The following is a 20735-nucleotide window of genomic DNA, read 5'->3' as shown; positions in this document are numbered from 1 at the left end:
ATGCCGAACCCGAGCCAAAGAGAAAGAGCCTTCTCCTTTCTGCGTCCAAGTAGCCCCGCCGTTAGGTGGCGTTAGCAGAGCCACACTCGCGCCATCTCTCGCAATGCGCTCCAACCAGACCGACTGCCGCCGGCACAAAGCCACGCGGCGAAGCCGGATTACAGGAGACGGGAGCTATGCGGGAAAACAACGTATCAGGGGACGCGTGAGAGTCGCCCGTCCCCACAACGTAAGGTCTAAAAACCCATCACAGTAACACATGGTTGTCATCTCTAGGTTTTGAACTTCAATGTTCTGCCTCTACTCACTCGCAAGAAGCTTTTATAGCCAGAAAACAAGCCCTCAATTTCGACAGAAGTGAATGGTCCGTTTCTGTATTTACGTAATTTTCAAGGCGTCACACTCTTTGGAATTCTTTAAAGTTTCCTTGTGAGAACCTCGGAAATTCCTTTCAGCGGGAAAATATATACTTCTTGTATAACACAGACACGAATCTCGCACCAACGTTTTGACCATTTTTGCAATACACACGGGATACATTAATGTGGTTTTATGAGGTCGTAGCTGCATCAGGCCTCGTCTACTAGAACTTGCCGCAGGTGGGGAACGATCCCCCGTATTCGCATTACGCGTGCGATGCGAAGACATGGGATCGTTTTCCACCTGCGGCAAGTTGCTTTTTCATCCACTTTCATTGTCATTAATTTATCATTATCTTTAATTCATTTAGCAAGTACAAGTAGTTTCTTCTATATTGCCCTTGTTGTCATTGATTGCTGGCTTCTCATGATACGAGTAACAAAAGTCGGACCTTCGGTTAACCCCTTTCTTCTCGTTCTTGCATCAGTGAGGTGTTATGCTCTCCTTATGCACTTAGACACTTTCAGGGTTGACAACGACACTCTAACCTTCTGAAATCATGTCTTCGGACCCATTCTTATTTTGTTTTGTGGCGTCGTTGGTCATTAATGCAACAGTTTCCCAATTGCTTCCTTGATGAAAAATTGCTGCGCTAATGCTGCTTCAGCGCAAAATAGAGCCCCTATTTCCCGCTCATGGAATCACTTTTCTAAAAGTGGGAGCCTCCGCGTATCCTTCTTATAACCACGGAGTAATTTCTACGTCTAAAAATTTGTCTCACAGAACTTTTCTTTAACTGTGTGCGTGAATGAGAAATAATGACCTTGTGGACGCATCAGACATTTCCTTTCTTATTGATCCGTCTGGCACACTGTAGGAAAATATTAAATAACATTTATCCAACACAATCTATCCTACACTGTAAGCCAAGGCCGATACATTATCTGACATTGTAAGGGGGTCGATGCTGAGAGGATAAATGACGTACAAATGCTTCGCTTCTACAGGTTTACGTGCAATGGAGAAAGGAGTATGGCAAGCTGTTCGGCGTCTTCCTCGGGAGTGAGCCTTTCTTGGTTATCACTGACCCACAAATGGCTCACGAGTGCTTTGTCAAGCAAGCGGCCATATTTCAGGACAGACCTACAATGTTTGTGAATGCAGAGCCTTTCAAAAGCAGCCTTCTACAGCTTCGCGGTAAGCTTAACTATCTGTAATGTCAGTAGGTTAGAAGTTGCTAATTAAACTGCGCAAATGTAAATATTCATTTGCAAGTTTTCCTGAAATCACGTGCTTTTGACGTTGGCTGGGTATACAAAGCACGTACATTCCATTTATAGGACCACCAAAGTGAAAACAAGAAGGTAATGGGGTGGTATCTATAACAGCGTCGGGAACAAGCCAGCGATAGCTGCCATTATTGACCTCGTATAACTCGCACACACTGTCATCTGCTCCCGCATTTTGTGGAAGTGATGCAAGCGTGTGAACTAATTCTGGCGGGAAAAAAAATCATGTTTCGCAGTAGGTTAGTAGGTTAGTAGGTTAACAGTAGGTTAGTAGGTTAGTAGGTTTCGCAGTAGGTTAGGTTAGTAGGTTAACTCTGATTAGTTTCGACCACCTGGGGTTCATCGCCGCGCACCCACAGTACGGTACACATTCTTCAAGCTGCTCACCTTGATGATTCTGTGTTGGTCAAATAAATTTACGGGTATATTTTCTACATTAGCGACTGTGTCGCTTTGACCAACTTCCTTTCTCGAGTGTTAATTTATTTTCCATAGAGTTAGTTACACGCCTACTAGCCATGGTGCACTAGCGGACATAGCGGGTTCAATTCCCGGCTGCATTGGCCAATTCCCGAAACGAGCAATGTAGCACACCTCGCTCCCTACGAGCTGCTAGTGTTTAGCTCAGACATCCTGTCAAATGCCGGCTCACTGAACATGGAATCGCCTGTGATGGTTTACATCCATCCCGATTTGGGCAAATGGGGTCGTGGGCACTTGGACAGGTTAAAGTAGCCCAGCAGGTTTCATATGTGGTGGTTTGCGTCGCTGACAATCGAGACACGTGCGCACGTAATGTTTCACAAAAGTGGCAATCCTTGTCCAGCAATATTTCTCTGACTCGGGCCAGTGTTCGTGTGTAGCCGAGGGGTCCAGATGTCGGTTCACCGTGGCAGGCTTGCAAGACCTCCTGGCGGAGAGACGTTGGGACAAGTGGGCGGCTAAAAAAAAAATTAAATTATGGGGTTTTACGTGCCAAAACCACTTTCTGATTATGAGGCACGCCGTAGTGGAGGACTCCGGAAATTTTGACTACCTGGGGTTCTTTAACGTGCACCTAAATCTAAGTACACGGGTGCTTTCGCATTTCGCCCCCATCGAAATGCGGCCGCCGTGACCGGGATTCGATCCCGCGACCTCGTGCTCAGCAGCCCAACACCGTAGCCACTGAGCAACCACGGCGGGTACAAGTGGGTGGCTGCTTCCGCTTGAAGAGAACTTCTTCTTGTAGAGAACATCATTACGGAAGGAGAATGATGGCAAGCTTCTTGCAAATTTTTTTGGTGCGCTTGTAATCCGGCCTTCTAGAAAATCAATTAGCTGAATCAATTCGCTGTCATCCCGCTGCTGACGAGCAATGGTGGCCGTGTCTAGAACTCCTATAAAAGCCATGGATTCGTCATCTTCTGTGACTTCCCACTCAATCGGTGACTTTGAAAGGCAGTCGGCGTTGGAGTGATCCCGTCCGGATTTGCACACCACTGTCATATCGAATTCTTGAAGCCTTAGGCTCAAACGCGCTAGTCGACCGGACAGATCCTTCAAGTTCGTTAGCCAGCAAAGTGAGTGATGATCGCTGACAACACTGAAGGCACAGCCATAGAGATATGGGCGAAACTTCATAACTGCCCATACCACCACAAGGCATTCCTTTTCTGTGGTCGAGTAATTATATTCAGCACCTGAGAGCCTCCTGCTTGCGCATGCAATGACCTTCTCGGCTGAGTCTTTCCAGTGCACCAGCACAGCGCCTAGACCTACGTTGCTAGCGACCGTATGTATCATGGTATGAAGGTCCTCGTCAAAGTGAGCCAGTACAGGAGATGTTTGCAGGAGCTGTCAGAGATCATTAAACGCTGCTCCTTCTTCTTCGCCCCATACGAAGGCAACGTGTTCTCTTGTAAGGCGCGTTAACGGTGAAGCTATACGTGAAAAATTGGCAATAAAGCTTCGGCAATTCGCACAGAAACCTAGGAAGCGCCTCATTGCCTTCTTGCCCGTTGGCGCTGGAAACTTTGCGACGGCCGTGATCTTGTCGGGGTCAGCGCGGACGCCTTGACGACTCAGAACATGACCTAAGAACTGGATTTCCTCGAAACCAAAGGGATACATTTCTACTTTCAATGTTAGGTTGACGGACCGTATCGTTTGTAGAACTGCCAGCCGCCATCTCAGGTGTTCCTCCAACGTTTCAGATAAAACTATATGACGTCGTCGAGGCATACAAGGCACGTCTGCCACTTCAGGCCTCACAGAACTGTAAACATGAGTCGCTGAAATGTAGCTGGAGCTGAGCATAAACCGAAAGACAGGACCTTGAATTCGTAAAGCCCATCAGGAGTTACGAAAGCAGCCTTTTCTCAGTCGCTCTCATCAACCTCGATTTGCCAATAGCCATTTTTAGGTCCATCGACGAGAAGTAGCGGGCATGCCTCAGCCTGTCGAGAGAATCGTCGATACGCGGTAATGGGTATACGTCTTTCTTTTTCACCCGGTTCAGCTTACGGTAGTCGATCGACACAAAAACGTAGACTGCCGTCTTTCTCTTTCACCATCACTACCCACGACGCCCACGGGCTTTTTGATGGTTGGATAACGTCGTCATCGAGCACTCTCACCTCGTGTTCGTCTACCTGGTTCACACCTATGCGCAATCCGTCCATGTGTCGATCTATGCAGACGACATATGCATTTGGTCATCAGGAGTGACGCGTCCCCAGGTGCGCGCCAGAACAGCCGCCACAATAAGGTAAGATTATCTTCGAGCACGAGGTCTGGAGGTGTACTCCGAGAAGTGCTCTGTGGTCGCTTTCACATGCAAAGCAATGAGACCATACGTTGTCAGAAATAATGGAGCCTATTACCTGCGAGAAAACGCAGCGTTTTCTAGGAATGATAATAGATAGAGACCTCTCCTGGAGTCCTCATGTCTCCTACCTAAATAAGAAATTAGTCGTAACCCGTGTGCTCAGAATTCTTGCAGGAAATTCATGGGGTCCATCTGTGAATGCGTTGCTCCAAATCTATGACGCACTGTTCCTGAATCTTCTACGCAATAGCTGACTTGTACTGGGTGGCACTCGTAAGACCAACCTCCATGCCCTCCAGTCTGTGGAAACTCAAGCTCTGTGAATATGTCTTCGGCTTCCCTGGTGTGCATCCACGGCAGCAACAATAGCAATCGCGCATGACCACACACATAAATACGTATGTTAAAGTCGACGCTTTAAGGATGCACATCATTCACTCCGCCCAACTTCCATCGCACCATCTCGCCTCCGTTCCTGCCACTAAACCGCGTTCAGCGTTTAGCAGGATTATTGCCGCCAACTATGAAACTTTATACTGTCAAACTTCACGCCTGCAGCAGGGTCATATCTACCGCTGTGGTGCCTGTATCAACTCCAGGCCCTTCTCGTCATTCCCGGCATCAAAAAGAAAACGGTGATGTCATCTTTCGCCCTCAAACAAGCCGTGCTTTCATTCCTGTATGAGAAGCACAGGGAACGCATCCACACTTACACGAACGGTTCCGTCTCCCCCAAAAGTTCAGCTGGAGCAATGATAATTCCCGCAAAATCTGTCACCGTCAAATTCAAGACGTCTCACATAATGCCATCGACAGCTGCAGAACTCGCAGTTATCTGTGCTGCTCCGTAGTTCATTGGTCACAAATCATGAGTCATAGTCCATCTTTTCTGACTCGAAGGCCGCTGTGACGTGCAATTAGTCGCAGACGTCCGAGTACTCCACCGCCACGCAATCGGCAAGGGGCCCAACATCGTCTACCCGTGGAAACCGGGTCACTGCGGAATTTCGGGAAAACACAGTGCGCACGACGCTGCCCGATCGGCCCACGATGGTGCCCATACTACACCAATACCACTGTCAAGAACAGATACAGCCACAAGTCTTCGCTGCCTCGCGCGCCAGCTTACGCAGACTCTGTGAAACACCAGTGAATTCACGAACGTACGTCTCCATATACCGGATCCACGTCTGCAACTCCGTCTTCCACCAGGGTTACCAGGAGCGGCAAGAACATTTCTGTGCCGCCTGTGGCTCGGCATGGCATTCGGGAACGCCTCTTCCTTCTGCATTGGAATGGCCGACAGCCCTTCTTGCGACACCTGCGGCTTCGAGGAAACTATCGAGCCCCTCTTCTGTGACTGTCCCCGTTACAATGTGTCAAGAAAAATGCTCGCAACCGCGCTCGGAAAACTGGACAATGGCCCCTTCATGGAAAAGTTCTATGACACTGGTCATGACGGGTTTCGGCACTCAAGGACTGTGCTCAAGGACTCAAGCACTTGTGAATTGTGCGAGCGCCGCTGAGTCAGGTATATAGCGCGTAGCATCGCATTAATGTGGGAATTTTCCTCATTCTTTTTTTTCTTCTTAACTTTTATTGCCTTCACCCTTTACCCCAGCACAGGATAGCCAGCCGGTACTCACATTGGCGAACCTCCTTGTCTTTCCTCCACTTTTGTCTCCCTCTCTCTCTCCCTCTGATAATTGCTTTCATCCTTCATACTTCAGTATTTGCAGAGACAAATTCGTAAGGCCGATAAGGCCGTGGGCTTGTTGTAGTTATAACTGTATGTAAAAAGAACTTCGTCTGCGAATAGGCCTGTGTGCGCGCGCAGGAAATGCCTGTTTGCGATCTGCTGCTATCACGGTGGTTGGTTGCGGCTGTGTTTTGGTTCCGGCAGCTGCGAAAGTGAGTGTGCTAGGAACAAGGAACAAATTTCCGTGTCGCCGCACCGCCGTATTGCTTCTCGACAGAGATTTCGCGTTTGATAACGACCATTCAACGATTTAAAGAGAGGAGGCTATGTGCTCAGCGTTCGCACGCACGTGAAATTATGGTGAAGAGTGCCAACGTGCACGACGCCCAGCCTTCCTTTATCTAGCCTGGCCGCATCCATCCGGCCCGCTCATCATGAACTCCTCAACGTGCTAAACGCAAAATGTGACGCGGCCTTGTGCTATTCGGCGCGCAGAAAGCAAATTCCCAGTAGCGAAGAGGCTAGTAAAGCGTATACGTGACACGACTTCCAAGACATCTGCGCGACTCTCGCTTGTAGACTTTGTCGCGTCGTGAAAGCGTGGCCGGAGCTTGTTCGCGAGGCTTGCTACACGCTCGGCCATACATACATGCATAAGTACACAGCAGGAAATCTGGTTCGCCTACTCACGTGTGGCATCAGACCACGACGGAGACAACCGGAAGTCATACGATTGCATCACTACGGACCATCGCGTGCGCGGAGAGCGACAGAATACAGCCCACTTCATCGCGAGGTCAAAGGTCCTCACTGCGAGTGCTGGAAGGGCGCAGACCCTTTCAGTGACCGCTGAACCGTTGGGTGCGCTTGACCACCCAGCGCTGGCGAAGAATTGGACCGCCAGTGTGCACGAACTTCCGGTTTCCTATAAAGCATTTCCGCGACGACAATCGCCCCGTCGTGGTTCGTCGGTTGCTGTAAACAGATTGGTCCCCTGCGGTGTCTCACGTCCCTTCGTTCCATCATCGAGATCTCGATCTGACCCGTGTGAGCCCCCCTGCCGGCGTGCGAAGCTGCAAAAAAAGAACAAATATCGGCATGCTTAGCAAACGCTGTCAGCCTATGCTTATCAAAGAAATCAAAGTGGTCTCGTTGCTTATCTGCGGAATACAGGAGCATCGAAAAATGGAGGAAAGCTTGAGTGCGTTGCACGCATAGCAGCGCATACTGAACTTCGATAATGCAATCACCATTTGCATCTCGAGGGCCACGCGACTGTATGCATTACAAAGTTCAGATGTTATCGAGAGCCCCATTTAAGTCTATGCGGATGAATGATGATGTCCGCTACCGAAGTTGCAAAGCAACTCAAGACAACATTATAAGCACTGAGAAAGGTGAAGGAAACAAGCATGTGTTCTTGTTTTGGAACACACAAACATTGCGAGACGCCACAGGAACTTCGGCCCTTTTGATCCTGGCCTATTAACGCGACAGCGTTAAGGGCCTGGTGTAACCTAAAATCCGGTGTCTTGCGTCGAATGTCGTTAACCGAAAAATCATTCCGAACCTCAACAACGCCGGCCCTCCGTGTGGTGCAGTGGCGTTACTGAACTTACTGAATTCCTCCAAGTAAGATGCTTTCGCAAAATTGTAAAATAGAACATAAGCACGACCTACAGACATGATAACGTCGGATTGTAATTTGAATATACCAGAAACCATAATCATGTTACGCGGGAATTCAAACATAAACCACTTTTCCAACGTTTCTACCATTCATAGAGCGGCGCGCTGAGCTCAGTTCCTTGCAATAGCATCCAGATGGCGCTCGCCTCTGCGCATCCGCAGCCCACGCAAGAGGCCGCGTTGCTATCAGAAAGCTCGCCCGCTCGCCTTCTTGCATATATGCATGAATATGCATAATATGAACACTATAGCATTCGTCGCCAGCGTTTCCCGGTAAATATTATGGTTACAAAGCTGCACTCGCCCGGAAGCGTGAGAAGCACTCATCAGCAGCAGCAGCATCAACATCATCAGCCTATCAGCCGTCCACTGCAGGACGAAGGTCTCTCCCTGCGATCCCCAATTACCTTTGTCCTCCGCCAACCGATTTCAACATGCGCCTGCAAATTTCCTGATTTCAACACCCCACCTGATTTTCTGCCGTCCTCGATTGCGCTTCCCTCCCTTTGAAACCCATTCTGTAACTCTAATGGTGCACTGGTTATCCATCCTACGCATTATATGGCCTGCCCAGCTGCATCTTTTTATCTGAATGTCAATTAGAATATCGGCTTTCCCCGTTTGCTCTCCTATCCACGCCGCACTCTTCCCCTCTCTTAACGTTAGCCTAACATCAAGACGCAATCAGGGGTCTTTCAATGCTATTGCATTCCACTATTAAAGGCGAAGCTTAAGCGTCCTCCAAATTTTTCGCTCTTGCTTTGAGCGAAGCGATCGCTGAATAATATATGCGTTCTTATTTGCTGAACCATCGGCTTTCTATACAAGCGTTGCTTAAATCAACGGTGACCAGCACTCAACGAGTTCATTAATTTAACGCGTGGTACACGCTCGAAGCGAATAGAATATGCTGGCAGATGTCCGAGGTGGTTAGTCACATGCGCAGTGATAGCAGTGATAGCAATAGCGATAGCGCTGATATGCGCTGATGATGATAGCAGTAACGGTGCACTTGGGCACTTTCGATTGGGATCTCTACTCTGGGATTCAACCACAGGCATGTTTTGCTCCGCAATCCAGCAGTTTGGAGGTGCTTGTACCCAAGCCGCCTGAACCCACTCCATTGGGTAGCGCGATATTTTGATCGCTCTAAAATAGTAGCGTTGAATATTGAACACACAGTTCCACCAGCAAAATTGCTGTACGGAACTGCCTTCGTTCTGGAGCACCCACGTTAATCCCTTCTGCAGCAGCCTTCTGACCTTTCGGACAGCCCGCTGTCAGGTCGCGCACGTGTGGAGAACGCGTGCGCGACGTGTGTCCTCTTTCGCGTTTTATAAGTTCGCTGGCAATCTCGTTTCGTGATCCGTCCACACCCATCTCCTTTCGCGAATGACCTCGCCCCTTCGCTACAAACTTGAAAAGCGAGCCCGCTGGGCCCCCTCTTTCCACTCCCTTACTTATCTGCAGTCGCTGCTTTCGATTAAATCCATCGTGCGAGCTATATATATAGGTAGAGCGCATGCTATACGAGATGTGGCTCCTTCTTTTTAGTCGCTCAACTAAAGCGTCGCTCCAATTCCGCTTTCTTACATAAAAGGAAATACGGGAAAATATAAGCTGGTTTTCAGCGCTTCTCATGCATACGAAAGGAAGAAATAAGTTCGTTTTGCAATTCTTGGTATATTCGGAAATGTCTGGCAAAATTGACACCGACTGGTTTTAAGTTCTAGCTTTTAAAATTGGGGGAGGGGGCGTGATCCGTCGTGTCTTTACATATCTGCACAAGGTATTCGTGCTCTGAACAATAGTAACAAGAAGAATATTTAAGGGCATGTTCGAGCTCTAAGGCGCTAGCAGCAGTCATTGCCCTAATAGTTTTACTCTCTCAAGCCTGAACGATCTAGCTTCTCACGGCGTAATTTAGGTTCCCTTTTTCGCATATAAATTTTCTATGGTTATGAAACCGTAGATAGTTTCAAGTAAATGTTCTCCCCTGTCCAGTTACACAACCTATTAGTTAATCTGCCTCTCCAAGAAAGAAAAAAAAAGGCGAAGCATGGCTAAATTTGTAGCTTTGGAAACGTGACACCGCTGCTTTTGCAACGTGGAAAGTTGAACCGAAGGCGATATTTTGCAACGCTACCGCTGAAACAAGAAAGTTGCTCGCCCCTATTAAATCCGAGCTGAAGGTACGCGGGCACAAAACACAACAACAATGATAGCATACTCGCCGGGCCAGTGGGAGCAAGCGATATTATAGAATCAATCACGCGAGAAGAAGTGAAAGGTGAAGGGGGAGGAGGGGGGGGGGGGGGAGGGGCGTTGGCTGCTGCGTTAATCCGCCGGGAAATGGATGCCGCGTGGTTGTTACCCAACGCTCTACGTTTCATAATGAGCGCTCCCCTTGGCATGGGGTCGCCGTTCCATTAGCGCGGCTTTGATCGTTGGGGATTATGGTGCCAAGCTGAGCCCCGAAGAATAACCCAGCCGACATTCACTTTTAGCGCGATAAGATATGGCTCGAACGAAAATCTTTATCAAAAGCTCTCCAAACGCCCGGTCGACGACCGGTCCAAACAAAGCACTTTCTTATAGCATGCTTGGACTCGCGTCGGTCACAATTAGATTACGTAGAGATTTCGAAAACAGGATGGCTCCGGAGAGTTGTGTAGTGTTGTCTAAAGTTTAAAGCGGGGACACAGCAAAGGCTACTTACTCATGGATTAAGTTAGAGATGGATAACAGGTTCATTACTTCGTACGAAAACAGCTGCAGGCCCAGATGGTGTTACGTACATGATGTTAAAGAAAACCTTGGACCAGCAACTATAACGAGTCTTATAGAGTTATTTAACGATATAGGGATCAAAGAGACTCTTCAGTACTCATGGAAAGTCTTCGCTTGTGTTACTGCACTTCTTAAACGTGGAAAGACCCTTGTGTGTATTGGCTCCTGCCAACCCGTAAGCCTCACAAGCCGCTTTTGTAAGGTATTGGTAGAAGATGGTGAGCTGTCGAAGGCAGTGGTGGTTTAAACACACTAGTGTGCTTTCCGGCTTGTAATGGCGTTGTAATGCGAATGTGGTGTTTGATGCCGTCAGATGCATCGATGCATGCGTGTAAACCTAACAATCGCAGTATTGTTAGACATTCGGAGAGCGTTCGACACTGTAAGTACTTGTGCTTGCTAGTTTGATAGAGCTTGGCCTCATAGCCTGCTCACTGCGATGGTTTTCAAAGTTTTTGAGTGAAATGAACATATCTATTCAAACAATCGAAATGCGCAGCAATTACACCAGCACTGCGCAAGGCGTCCCGAAGAAAAATTTTCTTAGCCTGCTTCTTTTTAAGGCGGAAATCTTATAAGTGGCTCGTTGCAATGTCTCATAACCGAAAAAATCTGCGTCTAGTCCAGTGAGACAAAAAAATAACGTCACCAGGACTGGCTCATACCCGAATAAGCAAGCAAAGATGCAATGACTGAATATGAATGAAGAAAGAAAGAAAGAAAGAAAGAAAGAAAGAAAGAAAGAAAGAAAGAAAGAAAGAAAGAAAGAAAGAAAGAAAGAAAGAAAGAAAGAAAGAAAGAAAGAAAGAAAGAAAGAACCCCTAGGTAGTGCATTAGGTGCTCGCATGTGTCGTTGAGGAGGTCGACCAACAGCGCCATGCGTTTACTTCGCAGTGCGCTCGTTATGTCTCGCAAGAAGTCTGAGCCCCTCCAATAGTATAGCTTAAAGCGCTACCACGTGTTCAGCAGGCTTTTTCGTCTTCACGTGTTACAGGAAGGTAACGTGCTGCCAAACTTTTTAAATTGTGTAATGCAATGTAACTAACATATGGGCTGCAGTATTCTGTGTGCCTATGACGACTGCACATGGGCCTCTGTACCAGGTATAAATAACATGGAATCTAAGTTGCAAGAAGGTTTTCGTGATATTGACAACTTTTTGAAAGAAAGGGACATAGGTCTTTCGTATGCTAAGGCAGATGTATCGTCTTTCGCTAGTCTAGAGCTGAAGGATTTTCTTTTCAAATTTTAAAGGGCAAACTTTGATGTACACGAAAAAAATATTTTTTGGTGATTATTCTCAATTGCCTTCACCGAAAGGCTGTTGTAACACCAGACAAGAAAGCGAAGACCTCATAGAAACGTGGGAGGCCAAGCTCGTCTCCGAGGACCTGGAACAACATCGACGCCTCGTCGCCAGGGCCAAGGAGGCAGCGAAGGCCAGAGGGTTCCTGTTATGAGGAGACCTCCCACCGAGAGTAGAACCGGGGCTTACCCCGGGATGCTGTTTCAAAAATAAAAGTTTATTCCTCCTCCTCCTATTCTCAAGCGACAACAGCCTTGTACTTCACACATCCGTGTAATTGAAAACCATGTCAACACTGGTATAAACGTACTTCGCCAATTAACTGGCACAACATGGACATGGAACCAGCACTTGTTCTGTGGTATCTGTTCCTCTCCGTGTCCTGGTTTTGTTCGCACTGTTTGAGCATAGCTCTAAACATAAGAAGGGGCGGGGGGACTGTCGCTTCACTAATACAAGTACATAATGCACTCATAAAGAAATAAATCACTTTCGAACTTTGTAGTTACCGCTGAAGCTCTTCATAAGCCTTTTAGAGTTTTACTTGCGGTTGAAACGTGTCGACATGCTTACCGCATTTTAACCCAACATAGGGACACACACTAGACCAAGCCCTCAGTAAAAGGTACAAAAGTGCGATTCCCAAGGCCGTTCAGAAACATAAAACATTATTGCCTAGCTTTGCCTTACACTAAGCAGACATTACTTATACTCCTTGTATGCTGGCATCACCCAAAATTGAATTATCGTTTGAGGGAGTAATAGCTTAGAGAGACATGTTCACGATAGACGCGCAACTAGCAGCATAGCACATGTTCATCTTACATTCTCAGTATATCCACGTGTTTACTGACGAATATTGATCGTGCCACAATATTTCCTTCTGAATCAGCATTCGTCGCCCATTTCGCGTTGCACTAAGCATTTAAATTATCCCGAGTGACATCTACCACAATCGCTGAGCTCCTTGCTATTCTATCGCCCTTGGGCTGCATAGAATCAGTAGAAAATGTGCAAAAATGGTTATTTTTTTATTTTTATAAGATGCTGCAGACCCGAATGGGGGCACAAGTAGGAGGGGCAGCACACTTGGATATCTATATTTATATGCATGCACATGAAAAACGTATATAGACAATGCAATTCATGCAATGATCAGAAAAAAAATGAAAGCAACGACTAAATAAGATTAATTGAAGACACACTGAAGGAATAAAACTTAAAATACTCTGGAAAAGTATCACACGGAGCTCAAGGCGTCAGAAAAATTAGAGATTCTCAAGCCGCACTCGCATTACTAAAAATCACGGAAAAAGAAATCGTTGAATGCATATCTATTGTACGAAACACTGAAAAAGCTCACAAAAGCAAGTGCTAAGAATCACATCATGGCATTTCAGTGATTCACAGGTCACTGTATATTCCTGGAAGTACTTCGAATAGAGAGAGAGAAAGAGATAAACAGGATGGGAGAGACAGGGAGGTTAACCGGAAAATATTCTGGTTCACAACCCGTGGATGCAGCTGCAAATCGAGCCCACAATAACAAAGCACTAAATCTTCGACAAGGATGGCGAAACAGCCTTGTTGATACACCTGGACTAAAGGTGGCTGAGCGCAGGGAAACACAAGGACAAACGAATGCACATAGGGCGCACAGGTGCTGCTAACAACAATGATTTTTAGTTCTTTCGCCAAGCCGAACAAAAATATATTCAGTGGACGATGTGACAGATCACGTGAATCACTATGCATTCAAAAAAAAAAAACAAGAAGGAACCAAACAGAGCCCTTCAAAAAACTCTGAAGAAACAAACCGTCATGGCATACGCAGAAAGTTTGTTTGTTATGATTGTTTGGCACTTTCTGCGCATGGTTAAGCTTGCCCCTAATCTGCAGTGCTCTTGTATAGCCGCCCAGAAGAATATGTGCCTCACCTCCTTCTCGAGTGTCCAATGTAAAAAGCTGCAAAAAGAGATGTTTGAGGGCACGCTTAGTGCTAATAGATCGAGGACCATGCACCCTAAAAAATAAATACTCGGCCTATGGCCAACGGCGGAAATTCGAAGGAAATCACTTGTCGCACTAAAACACTTCTTAAAAACACGAGTATCTTAGATCTATAATAAATCCTAGTGTCCGCTGAAAGATACACGTGTGATGTATATGTTTCTTAGATTGTTATATGGTTATGTAGTACGTTATGTATAGGTACACCTACGGTATGTGTATTAGTCTGGGAAACTGCGAACTTCTTATGTGTTCTCAGACAATTCGAAGCACTTGTTTTTACATATGCAACAGTATGCATGTTCATGTACTGTGAGTACTTTGAATAATGCACAGAACTTTACGTTAGCGCTGATTGACTGTTACTACTGTACTTTTGTGCCACACATTTCTACAAATCCTGTTACAGCATATTTTTTTCTGTGTCAGGCGATGAGCAGTAGCCGATGACACCTAGTGCCGCCAACCTATCCTACTACATAATGTAAAAACACAAACAAGTAGGTTCATCGTCTCAGAAGTTCCATAAAAAAGATCTGAGCTTTCCGGTTCCATGTGCGCGCACGAGACGTCAATGTCATTGAGAGCAAAATCGTACAAACAGCAATAAGACAAGCCCCATTGTTGGAACATTGGCTACATCCTGAGACGTCCTTTGTCCGACGACTGATGATCACATTTTTACAATAGAACGACATGAACATTTCGGATAACGTAACTGACGAGGAAGAAAATGATTTAATTACAAAGCAATCGGGCCCGAGGCCACATGTCGTTATCGCGATATTAAGCTTAGCCACGCGTCCATTTTCTCACGAAGCGCACTCAGCCGCTTTTCTGCTTAGTTTGCTCTCCTGTACTTTAGACATGACACACGCTACATCCTAAAGTGTACCGTATTGTATACAAGAGCCGGTACACGCTATGTCATATATTCCCGCAAATTGCTTTCGGCTTCATTATTTCGACAGCTGCGTTTCAGATCGATGGATCGATAAGGAATCACAAATGTCCTCCGCGTCCTCCTTTTTATCTATCTCACGCAGACATAGTGCATGCTCTACATGCCAGAAATTCTGTACGCGTGCGGCGCATTGAATGACACACTTTATATAAGCCGACGCCGTAAGTTCTTTAGGCTTTTACTACTGAATAGAAACATCATATATACGTCAGTCCCGCTGTTATGGGGCGCTGCATGAAAAAAAGAACGTCTTATGCAACCTCAACGTCTATTATCAGTCAACTAGGACGTCCACTGTTCTCTAACACTGTACGTCAGTTGTATACTCTTATCACCATAAGGATGTTATTTCGGCCCCTCAATATGTTACAGTCAATTGTCAACTTGTCATAAACATACATTATTCGCAGGAATTCTTTACTTTTTCCAGTTGGATGTGTGTTTCCTTTGTTCGTTACAGCGTACGTCTCCAGGGCCGCTGTCACTGCCACAGGAGACGGGCCAAAAGTGTACGGCTGTGCCTTGGAACTAATCATTTTACTTTGCAGTTAAGATCTAGAAAGCAAGGAACCATTAAGCCTACTTCTTGCGCTCATAAGAGAGGATGGTTGCGACACAACCCAGTGACAATACATATCACAGAAATTGAGAGACTCTCAGGTGAAGCAACTCTCAGTGGAGCAACTATGGCCAGGCTAAGCCCGCCTCTTGCTACAATCCACCACTACTGTCAAGTAAACGAGTCAATGTAGTGCGATCGTTTTATTGGGCCTGTTTGTGCTTTGTTTCAGGCATTACACCTATTAAAGACACAGGCTTCAAGAAAATATTATGGGGTTTTACGAGCCAAAACCACTTTCTGATTATGAGGCACGCCGTAGTGGAGGACACCGGAAATTTCGACCACCTGGGGATCTTTGACGTGCACCTAAATTAAAGTACACGGGTGTTATCGCATTTCGCCCCCATCGAAATGCGGCCGCCATGGCCGGGATTCGACCCCGCGACCTCGTGCTCAGCCGCTCAACACCATAGCCACTGAGCAACCACGGCGGGCCGGTACAGGCTTCAAGAACACTTTGTCTTTCAAGTTGTCATTGTGCGACGAACATACATTTGGACATTTTGACACCGACCACAGCAGCGACATGACGATAGTTTGAAGGCACTTCGTTGACTGACAATTGAGAGGGCGATAACGTAGGAGTCTCGAAACATATCGAGGGCTCGTAAGTGCTTTCTGTTGTATTCGGTTAAGAGAATAAGAATGTCACTGGAGCATTGGGACTTCTTAATAGAATCTTAATATACTGGCAAGTGTTGTACGAAAAAGAATGCCCCTGAAATGAAATTTGATTAAGCACTGTTGCGGCTCGAGGTGGCATTTGGGCCAGGAATCCACCAAGACCATCTACAAGTACGTCCGGTAGTAGGAAAGAAGGAAAAAATGGTTTATTTTACATTATTTACACTATCTCTAGGTACAGAATCCCACTCCATGAAGGAGCGAACTAAATGTCCGAGTCACATCAGGACACGTCAGCCACTACTGCACCAGAAGCCTCTGCTTTTAATACTGTCGTCTCCCATAGGTGACTAGACTAGGGAATCTGATGACTGTATCGCGGCCAATCACAACCATCCAATCGGTCGCAATATACCGCCTATGATATCGCACCATTCCATCGAACTTTGCCTCCGACGTTGCTAAATAGGCCGCTGTGTTTACTTCTGGATAGGCGCTGATGAATGAAGTGGGGCAAGGGGGTTGCCTCGTGGCAAACGTCTAAGTAATGCCCTCGGCCGTGTTGAGACGTAACACCACTTAGTGAAAACAAAAACAACAAAATGTGCGTGTATCTCAACACGTGTTTATTTGTCTCAGAGGGAGAGAGAGAGAGAGAGAGTGAAAGAGGGAAAAAAATCAGGGATGTTAATTACATGTGGAATTCCTCTGGATCTTCATTACCCATTTCCTACCCATAAGGAATGAATTCTGGTGTTTTACAAGCCAAAACCACCATTTGATTATGAGGCACGCCGTAGTGGGGAGCTCCAGATTAATTTTCACGACCAGTGGATTGTTAACGTGCCTCCAATCAACGGGACACAGACGTTTTCGTATTTCTACCCCATCGAAATGCGCTATCCTAAGGATAGTGCAAAAAAAAGCAAGCACGCAGAAATTACTGCAGGCGTTAACACAAGCCTCGTTACCACAAAAAGCATTTTAATGCCTATGCGGCATTCTGACGCGCTGATTGGTCACGTCAGCGATACAAAATTATCTGTTGGGACAGAGGCGCTGTCATTCAACTGCCTCAACACAGCTCCTAGTGCAAGCACAATGTTGTGGACACTGGCACAGAAAATGATTACTAATTACTTTGTCACTGCAGTGATCACAGGATGCCATGTCGGCCATTACTATGCGGCACGCGTAGGCATTGGTGAATGCCACGCCCAACCATAATCTACACAAAACGGCTGTGGCCCTGCTGGACAGCCTCGCTGAATATCGTATAGGCTTGGGCTGGGGTGCAGGGAACGCAGTTTGTGGTACCGCCAATTGTACTTGTTAGCCCCTGAAAAAAGTGGCCTGGCATCCTTTCTTATCCAGATGGCGTATGTGATCTGTAAGGTCGCACACCAATCATTCGTGTGCACTGCGCCGCAAGCTTGAGATAAAAAAAAAAACTGGAGTAACACTTTCCAGTTGAGGAAAACGACATTTATACGAGCCGTTGGCGTCAATAAGATGCGATGCGGCACAAGGGCTGCAAGTTCTGCAGCAGGCGATGATGTCAAGTATGATACTTTCCTCATGGCAGTCGGCAGATTTGCTGCGATGACTGGAGCTTTGGTAGAACTTTATTCTGGGCAATGCTAAGCTGTCTATCTTCTTAAGCATGAATTCTAATACGAACAGCCCCTCAACGACTAGAGTGTATTGTCCCGTTTCCAGGTTCGCCTGCGTTTGTTATCGTGGCTTAATTTCAGCTCCAAATTATACGTCTGGACATCATACTTACGAACCGGCTTTAGAGTGACTACACGTCGCACTTCATATATGGTTACTCGCCGGTATACCTCCTTTGTGGCAATAAAGTTTTTCATTCATTCATTCTCTACATGTGCTGTCATCAGTTTCTTAAAGCGACGCTTTAATATGCATTCTTCCCAGGATTTGGCCTTCATCGCCGTTTCCTCGACAGCTATATTTGTGGATGTATAAAGACAAGTTGGGCACCTGGGTACGTGCTGTCTTGCGGAGCAGACAACTTCGACGACTGGGTATGTGCCCGAGTAGTCAACTTCCTGCTCGCTGCTACAGCTGGTTTGGTAAACAACTTGGTTCAGTAGGTATGTGCTACTGGCCATGTGCTCAAACAGACATATTCGGCACTGGGCATGCGCGACTGGGTTATGTGCCCATAACTGGCCAGTCCCCAAGAATTGGAAGTGCCACTGTGACACAAGGAATATAGAAGCCTTGAATGTGTATATTTAGGCGTGCGACGTACTTTTCCGTGCATACTCGTCTCATCAACAATCGTCCTTCTACAAGCATCACAAACCGGCTTCATCATCCAGACGCGGACAGCTAACAGCTACAGGCGACGGGGCTGTGTTCGTCTCATGCACTACCGCTGCTACTTCAATAACTCAAACAGGCTTCGCGTCATTTGAGTTCTAACATTGCGTTGGATCTGTGAGCATTTTCTTTTTTCTTTTCTTCTTTTTATGTTCGCGTTCAAATCTATGCCGACGGTACACGTCTACAGTGTTCAGCGATTGAAACGCGATACTCAAACAGCACAGTGGCCGGCACTTTCTTGCGCCACCGTTTGGCGCTGGGGACATTGAGCTGATGCACTCTTGTGTCCCATGAAAACGAGAGCCATTTCGATGCATCATGACGCAACTGGGCCCACTCAGCGATCACCCAGCGCTCACCAGTGGCGCAAGAATCACTGGCCGCCAAACTGTCTGAGTATCGCGTTTCAATTGCTGAGCACTGTACATGCAGTCGCTGTACCTGTAATGCGAAAGGGGGAGGGTAAATTGCTAGATATAGCATTGTATTCTAGGCACATATACGTATTGCTGTGGAGATGTGGCTCCAGAGGCACCAACGAGGCGTTGGAGATATCGCTGCTGAGAAGGATGGTAATGGCTCACGTTGAACGGATGCCGTTTGCCAGAGCCTCGCGGACTACTTGCTGTATTGGCGTGCGATTGGCATTTGCAGACGCTTTGTAACTTCGAAAGGTGTTTTAAAGAAGGCTTGAAATGTGTGTTACGACATGCGTCTTGAAAAGCGAAAAGCGCAATGGCAGACAAAGACGTAAAAGGGGAACGAAGACGAGCACCATTCGCGTACCAACATGAATCACAAACTAGCCCACTGAACTACTCTACCCATTTCGAGCTGTGAGATGTTCTTGCATCGCCGCGGTGTCATGTTTCTGATTCCCTTGCTACTGTAACGCGCTTCTAGCATTACTAAAGGATGCAGGACTCAATACGACCGTGTCAACAACGTGTATATTAGTGCACGTGTTTTTGTTTCTTGCTCATTTTCTTTTATTCTTCATCCCACTTGAGCTCCCGTCTCTGCTTTTGAACAGTGCATGCTCCGTTAGAGTGAGAGGTATACTGATCACGTCCACATGTATAGTGATGGTTGAGCCAATCTCTAGGATTTGGCCGAGCCCGTCGTTTTCCCAGAGAGAGTTACGACATTCAGTTTCGGGAGGTGCCATCCAACATACAGTGTACGTCGACAGTTACGGAATTTGCAGCTCTTCGAGCTGCACTTCGCCTCATCAGTATAGAGCAACCTCGAAGATGATCTCTACACTGCAATGCGGCGGCGGCGCTGCAAGTCTTTACTGTCAGCGATGTGGCGCGGACCACACAAACAACTGGTGTCGGTGATTACAGAGCTCATTTGCACCACACCACATTTCATTGGCTTCCAAATCACCGCAGCATCTAGGGTAACGAGTACACCAGTGACGCTTCTCGGTCAGCTCCCCTTGCAGACAACACATAGGGATTGATACAATCGTCGCGGTATTTCGCATGCTAGCATAAGACATTACGTACTCCGCGTGGAACAGCATATATATTCTACGTTCCGCGTTTGCATCACACAATAGTTTCGATGACGTTAGGCTACCTTGCTGTGTCAGCTGTGGTTAGAAGTAACTTTGACAAAATAGTTTGCTTTACCTATTGGAATGGTTGACAATGTTGCTTCTGATGACTGTGGTCGCGAAAAGACCCTTGAATACGGTTTGCGTGAATGCACTCGATACAGTGTGCAGAGACAATCGCACGTGACGGCGCTATAGCTCGCACTGACGGCAACCATTGCCAGAACAAGTCATTTCGAAATAATCCTCTCAATCCATCGCAGCAAAAAGCTGTGAATGTATCGTGTTAATTCTAAAGCACAACAAAGCTTCACAAGTAAGAATAACTCTGACTATAGCTTCTTTTGCGACCAGCGATACTGTCATCTCCAAATAAACACAATTCATCCGTAATAATAAAGAGGGTGTTCCAGAAAATGCGTTCGCATTCCTTTGAACATAGGAAAGAGATAAGCAATTAGGCGATTTTTTTCCTCGAGATTGCTATACTGTAAATTCTTGTGTGGGAGGCGGCGCGAAGAGGTAAATTCAGAGAGGGCGGGGGGAGGGGGGGGGGGGGGGGGGTGCCACATTGTTTATTACAGCGTAGCTTGATATGGCTAGGGTTCAGTGTATTTTTCGTGTGCGTCAACAAAAACTATAATCATCAATAGCCAA

General features: G+C 46.7%; 1 protein-coding gene across 16 annotated transcripts in view; it reads right to left on the bottom strand.

Moving 5' to 3' along the window:
- Nucleotides 1–20735, bottom strand: part of LOC135911600 (cytochrome P450 3A29-like) — a 204782-nt gene that overhangs the window by 25355 nt on the left and 158692 nt on the right. For 11 of the 16 annotated variants that reach the window (XM_070538820.1, XM_070538822.1, XM_065443918.2 and 8 more), the window contains one exon: nucleotides 6969–7230. The exons of the other annotated variants lie outside the window; for them this stretch is intronic. In XM_070538820.1, coding sequence (XP_070394921.1) covers nucleotides 6969–7230 — 262 coding nt within the window. The remainder of the gene's footprint in view (nucleotides 1–6968; nucleotides 7231–20735) is intronic. 16 annotated transcript variants of the gene reach the window in all.

This window comes from Dermacentor albipictus, chromosome 5 (assembly GCF_038994185.2).
Source record: "Dermacentor albipictus isolate Rhodes 1998 colony chromosome 5, USDA_Dalb.pri_finalv2, whole genome shotgun sequence".
Classification (NCBI taxonomy): Eukaryota; Metazoa; Arthropoda; class Arachnida; order Ixodida; family Ixodidae; genus Dermacentor; species Dermacentor albipictus.
Note: the sequence above shows the minus strand (reverse complement) of the source record. Positions and strands in the feature narration are given on the sequence as shown.